The 11,500-nt window shown below is 48.1% G+C and overlaps 1 protein-coding gene across 1 annotated transcript in view; it reads left to right on the forward strand.

The window, feature by feature from the left end:
* LOC311240349 (inactive rhomboid protein 1-like) overlaps positions 1 to 10,575 on the forward strand; it is a 96,315-nt gene extending 85,740 nt beyond the window's left edge. The window contains exons 2-3 of the mRNA XM_084328925.1: positions 9,431 to 9,572; positions 10,428 to 10,575. Of these exons, the coding sequence (XP_084185051.1) occupies positions 9,462 to 9,572; positions 10,428 to 10,574 (258 nt within the window). The 5' untranslated portion in view covers positions 9,431 to 9,461 and the 3' untranslated portion in view covers position 10,575. The remainder of the gene's footprint in view (positions 1 to 9,430; positions 9,573 to 10,427) is intronic.
* Positions 10,576 to 11,500: the final 925 nt, after the last annotated feature.

The following is an 11,500-nucleotide window of genomic DNA, read 5'->3' on the forward strand; positions in this document are numbered from 1 at the left end:
GTTCACACTGAGGCTGCGTTCACACTGTAGGCTGCGTTCACACTGAGGCTGAGGCTGCGTTCACACTGTAGGCTGCGTTCACACTGTAGACTGCGTTCACACTGTAGGCTGAGGCTGCGTTCACACTGTAGACTGAGGCTGCGTTCACACTGTAGGCTGAGGCTGCGTTCACACTGAGGCTGAGGCTGCGTTCACACTGTAGGCTGAGGCTGCGTTCACACTGTAGGCTGCGTTCACACTGAGGCTGCGTTCACACTGAGGCTGAGGCTGCGTTCACACTGTAGGCTGAGGCTGCGTTCACACTGTAGGCTGCGTTCACACTCTAGGCTGAGGCTGCGTTCACACTGTAGGCTGCGTTCACACTGTAGGCTGCGTTCACACTGAGGCTGAGGCTGCGTTCACACTGTAGGCTGAGGCTGCGTTCACACTGTAGGCTGCGTTCACACTGAGGCTGAGGCTGCGTTCACACTGTAGGCTGCGTTCACACTGTAGGCTGAGGCTGCGTTCACACTGAGGCTGCGTTCACACTGTAGGCTGCGTTCACACTGTAGGCTGAGGCTGCGTTCACACTGTAGGCTGCGTTCACACTGAGGCTGCGTTCACACTGAGGCTGAGGCTGCGTTCACACTGTAGGCTGAGGCTGCGTTCACACTGTAGGCTGAGGCTGCGTTCACACTGTAGGCTGAGGCTGCGTTCACACTGAGGCTGCGTTCACACTGTAGGCTGAGGCTGCGTTCACACTGAGGCTGCGTTCACACTGTAGGCTGAGGCTGCGTTCACACTGAGGCTGCGTTCACACTGTAGACTGAGGCTGCGTTCACACTGTAGGCTGCGTTCACACTGTAGACTGAGGCTGCGTTCACACTGTAGGCTGAGGCCGCGTCCCGGGGACCAATCTAAGTGCTCCTGTCAACCTTCCCAATCTTCCCAACCCCCCCTCCCCACCCCACGCTGAACCCCCCCGGCCCGCAGGCTGGACCCCCCCTCCCCACCCCACGCTGAACCCCCCCGGCCCGCAGGCTGGACACCCCCTCCCCACCCCACGCTGAACCCCCCCGGCCCGCAGGCTGGACACCCCCTCCCCACCCCACGCTGAACCCCCCCGGCCCGCAGGCTGGACCAGGCCTGCTTTGTTGCCGTCTGCCTCTGCTGATCCAGCCCTGTCATCACAGAGCGCTCGGACACAAAGCCGGTGGAGAGTCAGACAGCATTCCACTACTGAGCCTCCTCAGTCAGTCAGAGGGTGAAGCGCCCGTCGCTCTCTGGTGCTTAGCTGTCACACCATCACTTAGCTGTCACACCATCACTTAGCTGCTGTCATCACTTAGCTGTCACACCATCACTTAGCTGTCACACCATCACTTAGCTGCTGTCATCACTTAGCTGTCACACCATCACTTAGCTGTCACACCATCACTTAGCTGTCACACCATCACTTAGCTGCTGTCATCACTTAGCTGTCACACCATCACTTAGCTGTCACACCATCACTTAGCTGTCACACCATCACTTAGCTGTCACACCATCACTTAGCTGCTGTCATCACTTAGCTGTCACACCATCACTTAGCTGTCACACCATCACTTAGCTGTCACACCATCACTTAGCTGCTGTCATCACTTAGCTGTCACACCATCACTTAGCTGTCACACCATCACTTAGCTGCTGTCATCACTTAGCTGTCACACCATCACTTAGCTGTCACACCATCACTTAGCTGCTGTCATCACTTAGCTGTCACACCATCACTTAGCTGTCACACCATCACTTAGCTGCTGTCATCACTTAGCTGTCACACCATCACTTAGCTGTCACACCATCACTTAGCTGTCACACCATCACTTAGCTGTCACACCATCACTTAGCTGCTGTCATCACTTAGCTGTCACACCATCACTTAGCTGTCACACCATCACTTAGCTGTCACACCATCACTTAGCTGCTGTCATCACTTAGCTGTCACACCATCACTTAGCTGCTGTCATCACTTAGCTGCTGTCATCACTTAGCTGTCACACCATCACTTAGCTGTCACACCATCACTTAGCTGTCACACCATCACTTAGCTGTCACACCATCACTTAGCTGCTGTCATCACTTAGCTGTCACACCATCACTTAGCTGTCACACCGTCACTTAGCTGTCACACCATCACTTAGCTGCTGTCATCACTTAGCTGTCACACCATCACTTAGCTGTCACACCATCACTTAGCTGTCACACCATCACTTAGCTGTCACACCGTCACTTAGCTGTCACACCATCACTTAGCTGCTGTCATCACTTAGCTGTCACACCATCACTTAGCTGTCACACCATCACTTAGCTGTCACACCATCACTTAGCTGTCACACCATCACTCAGCTGTCATACCATCACTTAGCTGCTGTCATCACTTAGCTGTCACACCATCACTTAGCTGTCACACCATCACTTAGCTGTCACACCATCACTTAGCTGTCACACCATCACTTAGCTGCTGTCATCACTTAGCTGTCACACCATCACTTAGCTGCTGTCATCACTTAGCTGTCACACCATCACTTAGCTGTCAAAAAAAGAAAAAATTTGACTTTTTAATTGCTGTTTTTACCTGTTTTTACCAAAGGAAAACCTCAAACTCTTATGAAGAGGAGAAAAACAACTGGCTGTGTAGACCTATTTTTTAATAAAACACAGAAGAGGAGACAAAACACTGGTGTCTGTAGACCGACTTTGAAATAAAACCCTGAACTATTCAGGTATATTTGAGTCCTTCCCTTATTTGTGGAACATTTATAAAATAGAAATGGTCCACTTTGAAAAAAGAATACCATGTGTAGACCTACTTTGAAATAACACACAGAAAAGGAGAAAAAACACTGGCATCTGTAGACATTGCATTACTGGGATTATAAAGCAACAAAAAGAAAAAATGTGACTTTTTAATTGCTGTTTTTACCTGTTATAACAAAGGAAAACCTCAAACTCTTATGAAGAGGAGAAAAACAACTGGCTGTGTAGACCTATTTTTTAATAAAACACAGAAGAGGAGACAAAACACTGGTGTCTGTAGACCGACTTTGAAATAAAACCCTGAACTATTCAGGTATATTTGAGTCCTTCCCTTATTTGTGGAACATTTATAAAATAGAAAGTAAACCTCAAACTCTTATGAAGAGGAGAAAAACAACTGGCTGTGGAACTGGTTGTGGAACATTTATAAAATAGAAATTGTCCACTTTGAAAAAAGAATACCATGTGTAGACCTACTTTGAAATAACACACAGAAAAGGAGAAAAAACACTGGCATCTGTAGACCTACTTTGAAATAAAACCCTGAACTATGCAGCTCTATTAGAGTCCTTCCCTTATTTGTGGAAAATCTATAAAATAAAAAGTAACATTTTCATTGTTCGCAAATTTCTCACCACATATCAGGCATACAGGTAAGCCTTTTGTTGACTAAATATCTTAGTTGATGAAATATTTTTTCATTTCAGTGTCACAGTATGACATCGATCTCAAATTTTTTTTTTTTTTTTTGGGCCAGGGAGCCACAGCTGATTGGCTAAAGAGCCGCATGCGGCCTCGAGGCCGCAGGTTGCCGACCCCTGACTTAGCTGCTGTCATCACTTAGCTGTCACACCATCACTTAGCTGTCACACCATCACTTAGCTGTCACACCATCACTTAGCTGCTGTCATCACTTAGCTGTCACACCATCACTTAGCTGTCACACCGTCACTTAGCTGCTGTCATCACTTAGCTGTCACACCATCACTTAGCTGTCACACCATCACTTAGCTGCTGTCATCACTTAGCTGTCACACCATCACTTAGCTGTCACACCGTCACTTAGCTGCTGTCATCACTTAGCTGTCACACCATCACTTAGCTGTCACACCATCACTTAGCTGTCACACCATCACTTAGCTGCTGTCACACCATCACTTAGCTGTCACACCATCACTTTCTTGTCACATTTATTGAAAGGCAACTTTAAAAACATTATGAAATTAACTGCGAGGATGGGAATATGTGAAAAATTATAATGTTATTTTACAAATTGTTGTGTAATTGAATGCTACAAATAGCCTAAGTATTACCGCAAACGGCGCAAAGTGTTTTGCAAAAAGGTTCACACTGAGGCTGCGTTCACACTGTAGACTGAGGCTGCGTTCACACTGAGGCTGAGGCCGCGCCCCGGGGACCAATCTAAGTGCTCCTGTCAACCTTCCCAATCTTCCCAACCCCCCCTCCCCACCCCACGCTGAACCCCCCCCGGCCCGCAGGCTGGACCCCCCCTCCCCACCCCACGCTGAACCCCCCCGGCCCGCAGGCTGGACCAGGCCTGCTTTGTTGCCGTCTGCCTCTGCTGATCCAGCCCTGTCATCACAGAGCGCTCGGACACAAAGCCGGTGGAGAGTCAGTCAGCATTCCACTACTGAGCCTCCTCAGTCAGGCAGAGGGTGAGGCGACCGTCCCTCTCTGGTGCTTAGCTGTCACACACCATCACTTAGCTGTCACACCATCACTTAGCTGCTGTCATCACTTAGCTGTCACACCATCACTTAGCTGTCACAACGTCACTTAGCTGTCACACCATCACTTAGCTGTCACACCATCACTTAGCTGTCACACCATCACTTAGCTGTCACACCGTCACTTAACTGTCACACCATCACTTAGCTGTCACACCATCACTTAGCTGTCACACCATCACTTAGCTGTCACACCATCACTTAGCTGTCACACCATCACTTAGCTGCTGTCACACCATCACTTAGCTGCTGTCACACCATCACTTAGCTGTCACACCATCACTTTCTTGTCACATTTATTGAAAGGCAACTTCAAAAACATTATGAAATTAACTGCGAGGATGGGAATATGTGAAAAATTATAATGTTATTTTACAAATTTTTGTGTAATTGAATGCTACAAATAGCCTAAGTATTACCGCAAACGGCGCAAAGTGTTTTGCAAAAAGGTCGGCAATAGTCTCGTCTCGCATGTTAAGAAAAACATATATAATACTCTTCGCGTAAATCAGGGGTTAGAGCAGAAGTTAAAACGGAAACACAAAGCAGATGCTGCTAGCGGGTCGCTGTGTACTTTCTGACCCTGAGCGGTAATTAAAGAGTAGCTTTAGACGAGACCCGCTGTGAAGGCAGAGGAACTCACTCTACATATTAATACTATATCTATATCTGTACATATCTCTTACCTACTCTTACTAGTTACACTGCTGGCCAGTATGACTTACTACCATAGTGTCTTTATACCTGTATCACTGTACATATTAATACTATATCTATATCTGTACATATCTCTTACCTACTCTTACTAGTTACGCTGCTGGCCAGTATGACTTACTACCATATTGTCTTTATACCTGTATCACTGTACATATTAATACTATATCTATATATGTACATATCTCTTACCTACTCTTACTAGTTACACTGCTGGCCAGTATGACTTACTACCATAGTGTCTTTATACCTGTATCACTGTACATATTAATACTACAACTCTGTACGTACATCTGATTAGCACTACAGTCAGTAGTACTGATTTATATATTTTATACCCAGTTTAATCACCTGTATACATTGTATATTACTGCTGCACTTTACTGTTACATTTGCTCTCTGGTTGGACGACAAACTTCCTTTCGTTGTACTGTACTTGTGCTGCATGACTAATCTAATGTAATCTAATCTTGTGCTGTATATTGACAATAAATTAGAATCGAATCGAATCTACAGAGATTTCTTTTTGGGAGGGGGGGGGGGGTGCAACGCATGGTATATTCTCAGGATTCCTATGGTAGTCTATGAACTGTATTTATGGGGGAAGCAGAGAGACAGGAAGTGAGGTCAGAGCAGCAGAGACAGGAAGTGAGGTCAGAGCAGCAGAGACAGGAAGTGAGGTCAGAGCAGCAGAGACAGGAAGTGAGGTCAGAGCAGCAGAGACAGGAAGTGAGGTCAGAGCAGCAGAGACAGGAAGTGAGGTCAGAGCAGCAGAGACAGGAAGTGAGGTCAGAGCAGCAGAGACGGGAAGTGAGGTCAAAGCAGCAGCTAGGCAGGAAGTGAGGTCAGAGCAGCAGAGACAGGAAGTGAGGTCAGAGCAGCAGAGACAGGAAGTGAGGTCAGAGCAGCAGAGGGTTGCTTCGTGGCTTGTGGTTCCTGATGATGATGTTGAGGTTTCCTGTGCAGCCGGCTGTGGTTCCCAGGGTGGCTCTCCGGGGAAGATGCACGTAGTCGTTTAGGCTCCGTGTTAAAGCCTGTTAAAGCCTGTTAGAGCTGTTAGAGCCGTTAGAGCTGTTAGAGCCGTTAGAGCCGTTAGAGCCGTTAGAGCTGTTAGAGCTGTTAGAGCTGTTAGAGCTGTTAGAGCTGTTAGAGCCGTTAGAGCCGTTAGAGCCGTTAGAGCTGTTAGAGCCGTTAGAGCCTGTTAGAGCCGTTAAAGCCGTTAGAGCCGTTAGAGCCGTTAGAGCCGTTAGAGCCGTTAGAGCTGTTAGAGCCGTTAGAGCCGTTAGAGCCGTTAGAGCCGTTAGAGCTGTTAGAGCTGTTAGAGCCGTTAGAGCCGTTAGAGCCGTTAGAGCTGTTAGAGCTGTTAGAGCTGTTAGAGCCGTTAGAGCCTGTTAGAGCTGTTAGAGCTGTTAGAGCTGTTAGAGCTGTTAGAGCCGTTAGAGCCGTTAGAGCCTGTTAGAGCCGTTAGAGCCGTTAGAGCCGTTAGAGCCGTTAGAGCCGTTAGAGCCGTTAGAGCCGTTAGAGCCGTTAAAGCCGTTAGAGCCGTTAGAGCCGTTAGAGCCGTTAGAGCCTGTTAGAGCTGTTAGAGCCGTTAGAGCCGTTAGAGCCTGTTAGAGCTGTTAGAGCTGTTAGAGCTGTTAGAGCCGTTAGAGCCTGTTAGAGCCGTTAGAGCCGTTAGAGCCGTTAGAGCCGTTAGAGCCGTTAGAGCCGTTAGAGCCGTTAGAGCCGTTAGAGCCGTTAAAGCCGTTAGAGCCGTTAGAGCCGTTAGAGCCTGTTAGAGCCGTTAGAGCCGTTAGAGCCGTTAGAGCCGTTAGAGCCTGTTAGAGCCGTTAGAGCCGTTAGAGCCGTTAGAGCCGTTAGAGCTGTTAGAGCTGTTAGAGCCGTTAGAGCCGTTAGAGCTGTTAGAGGGCAGGTTGAAGTATATGTCTCTGATGTCTTGGTATAGTGGGCAGGTTGAAGTATATGTCTCTGATGTCTTGGTATAGTGGGCAGGTTGAAGTATATGTCTCTGATGTCTTGGTATAGTGGGCAGGTTGAAGTATATGTCTCTGATGTCTTGGTATAGTGGGCAGGTTGAAGTATATGTCTCTGATGTCTTGGTATAGTGGGCAGGTTGAAGTATATGTCTCTGATGTCTTGGTATAGTGGGCAGGTTGAAGTATATGTCTCTGATGTCTTGGTATAGTGGGCAGGTTGAAGTATATGTCTCTGATGTCTTGGTATAGTGGGCAGGTTGAAGTATATGTCTCTGATGTCTTGGTATAGTGGGCAGGTTGAAGTATATGTCTCTGATGTCTTGGTATAGTGGGCAGGTTGAAGTATATGTCTCTGATGTCTTGGTATAGTGGGCAGGTTGAAGTATATGTCTCTGATGTCTTGGTATAGTGGGCAGGTTGAAGTATATGTCTCTGATGTCTTGGTATAGTGGGCCGGTTGAAGTATATGTCTCTGATGTCTTGGTATAGTGGGCAGGTTGAAGTATATGTCTCTGATGTCTTGGTATAGTGGGCAGGTTGAAGTATATGTCTTTGATGTCTTGGTATAGTGGGCAGGTTGAAGTATATGTCTCTGATGTCTTGGTATAGTGGGCAGGTTGAAGTATATGTCTTTGATGTCTTGGTATAGTGGGCAGGTTAAAGTATATGTCTCTGATGTCTTGGTATAGTGGGCAGGTTGAAGTATATGTCTCTGATGTCTTGGTATAGTGGGCAGGTTGTTAAGAAGTGGAGCTCGGTTTCCACATCTTCTTGTGTGCAGTGGGTGCACAGTCTGTCTTCTCTTGGGAGCCAGGTCTGCCTATGGCGGCCTTTCTCGATGGCTAGGCTGTGCTCGCTGAGTCTGTACCTAGTCAAGGATCTTCTTAGTTTTGGATCAGTCACAGTGCTCAGGTATTCTGCCACTGTGTACTCTCTGTTTAGGGCCAAATAGTCCCAGAACCATCTGGCTGAGTGGGCATCTATCAAGGGTCTCTCTGTAGGTGAGAGCTTTGTTGTGGAGTGTGTCTGGGTCACTTTCTTTTAGGTGATGCTTATAGAATTGAAATGCTCTTTTTTGGATTTTGATGATTAGTTAGGATCTTCCTAGTTCTGCTCTGCATGCATTATTTGGTGTTTTCCGTTGGGTGCGGAGAATGGATTTGCAAAATTCTGCATGCAGAGTCTCAATTGGGTGTTTGTCCCATTTGGTGAAGTCTTGGTTTGCAAGTGGGCCCCAGACTTCACAACCATACAGGGAAATTGGTTCTATGACGGAGTCTAATATTCTGAGCCAGATTTTGATTGGAATGTCTAACTTGATGTTCCTTTTGATGGCATAGAAAGCCCTTCTTGCTTTGTCTCTCAGGTCGTTCACAGCTTGATTGAAGTTCCCTGTAGCACTGGTGTTTGGGCCGAGATAGGTGTCATTTTTTTGTGTGTTCTAGGGAAATTGTGTCTAGGAGGAATTTGTGTTTGTGTTGTTGTAGGCTGGGCCTTTTTTGGAATATCATAACTTTAGTTTGGGTTAGATTGACTGTCAGTGCCCATGTCTGGGAGAATTTGTGCGGAAGGTCAAGGTGCTGCTGTAGCCCTTCTTTTGTTGGGGACAGCAGCACCAGGTCATCTGCAAACAGTGGGCTTTTGACTTCTGTGTTTGCTAGGGGGATGCCAGGTGCTGCAGCTTGTTCCAATGTTTTTGCCAGTTCGTTGATGTATATGTTGAAGAGGGTTGGACTCAAACTGCACCCCTGTCTGACCCCACGGCGTTGAGGGAAGAAGTCTGTGTGCTTTTCCTCAATCCTCACAGCACATCGCTGCTGGCGGGACAAAACCTCATAACTCCATTTTAATTTTATAATTTTTTTTATATAAATCAACTCCGTAGATCATCCTCCATATGTGTGTGTGGGTTTTACAAAGTTTAAACAATGGGAAAGCATTAAACCAATCATCTGTCTAAACCTCCTAACTCTATTCGCCCTCAAATCTGTGTTCGTTTTTTTCATCTGCTGAAAAGTTGGGTTTTTGGAGTTATGAGGTTTTGTCCCGCCAGCAGCGACATGTGTTGTTGGTGTACATTGACTTTATGAGGTCGTAGGTTTTCCCTCCAATGCCACTTTCTAACACTTTCTCTCTCCCCCCTCCCCCCATCCCCCCTCCCCCTCCCCCCTCTCCCCCCCCCCCCTCCCCCTCTCCCCCCCCCCTCCCCCCTCTCAGCTGGCAGGTGCGGGGCGTGGCAGCAGGGCTCATGGCTGACCCCCAGAGGTCCAGCAGCAGCCTGCAGAGGAAGAAGCCTCCGTGGCTCAAACTGGACATTCCTGCCCACCTGTCGCTGGACGAGCCGCCCACCTTCGTTCAGGTACCCTATCATGTGTTCAGGTACCCTATCATGTGTTCAGGTACCCTATCATGTGTTCAGGTACCCTATCATGTGTTCAGGTACCCTATCGTGTGTTCAGGTACCCTATCTCGCGGGGTTAGGTACCCTATCATGTGTTCAGGTACCCTATCGTGTGTTCAGGTACCCTATCTCGCGGGGTTAGGTACCCTATCATGTGTTCAGGTACCCTATCATGTGTTCAGGTACCCTATCATGTGTTCAGGTACCATGTGTTCAGGTACACTATCGTGTGTGTAGTGTCCGCTTGTCGCTCCCCAATGGATCGACAAGCGTCCACGATGCACCCGCAATTAATTATCTTACTCAGTCCCAAAGTTTGTGATGTAAATATGGAATGTCCAAAGTTGCTGCTGTTTACAGAGTTTATTGTTGTCCAAAGGTGAATGATAGTGAATGAAGGGTTAAATCAGAACAGTTGTCAATTGCTCCATGGTCAGTTCCAAACGGTGAGACAGGTAGAAAAATGTATCCTCATCACAGGTGCATGGGATTACGGTAATTAGCTAGGCTATTTATAGAAGAGGGGCTATAATGGAGGCGGAGAGCCCCCTAGTGTTCAAACATAAATAAGACACTATTCTAACCAAAATAATAATAATATTAATAACCAAAACACTCATATGGCCTTTACAGTGTGTTCAGGTACCCTATCATGTGTTCAGGTACCCTATCTCATCCTGAAACCACAGCCTTCTCGGAGCTCTTGACTGATTGTATTTCACGCTGTCCTTCCTCTGGTTGTGTCTCCCTCCTCTGGTTGTGCCTCCCTCCTCTGGTTGTGCCTCCCTCCTCTGGTTGTGCCTCCCTCCCCAGCCGGTGAAGAGACAGGGCTTCCTGCGCAGCGTCAGCATGCCGGTGGAGACGTCTCACTTCCAGGCTCCGCCCCGCGAGCTCCTGGACCCCCGCCGCCCCCCCGCGCTGCAGCGCCAGTCCTCCATCACGCAGACCATCAAGAGGTGAGCGGGGGGGGGGGGAGGGGGGGGGGGGGCGCAGCGCGGCGGGACATTTACCGGGGGCCAGTTTCTAATTGCAGCCACCCGTAGGTGCTCTTTGAGAGTGGTTTTGAAGGAGGGTAGGGATTCACATTCGGTGGCTCCTGAGTCTAACTGGGGACACTGGTCAGTCTAACTGGGCACACTGGTCAGTCTAACTGGGAACACTGGTCAGTCTAACTGGGGCCACTGGTCAGTCTAACAGGAGAGACACTGGTCAGTCTAACTGGGGACACTGGTCAGTCTAACTGGGAACACTGGTCAGTCTAACTGGGGCCACTGGTCAGTCTAACTGGGGACACTGGTCAGTCTAACTGGAGACACTGGTCAGTCTAACTGGGGCCACTGGTCAGTCTAACAGGAGAGACACTGGTCGGTCTAACTGGGGACACTGGTCGGTCTAACTGGGGACACTGGTCGGTCTAACTGGGGACACTGGTCAGTCTAACTGGAGACACTGGTCGGTCTAACTGGGGACACTGGTCAGTCTAACTGGGGACACTGGTCAGTCTAACTGGAGACACTGGTCAGTCTAACTGGGGACACTGGTCAGTCTAACTGGAGACACTGGTCAGTCTAACTGGGGACACTGGTCAGTCTAACTGGAGACACTGGTCAGTCTAACTGGAGACACTGGTCAGTCTAACTGGAGACACTGGTCAGTCGCAGAGCTGCACCTAATCTCCCGACGCGATGCCTCTTTTTCTGTGACTGTCCTTTTCTCTGAACTGCTTTCTATTTGCACGTCTGCGTCTGATCAACCTCGTAACACGATGCTTCATGCCTTCTTCATGTTATGGCCTTTTACACTGTCAATGGAAAGACAAAAGACTAGTCCTCTTTAGCTAATAGGGATGGGCATCGATATTAGAATATTCTAATAGTTGAACAAAA

Source organism: Notolepis coatsorum (genome assembly GCF_963971535.1).
Source record: "Notolepis coatsorum genome assembly, chromosome: 14".
NCBI classification, from domain to species: Eukaryota; Metazoa; Chordata; class Actinopteri; order Aulopiformes; family Paralepididae; genus Notolepis; species Notolepis coatsorum.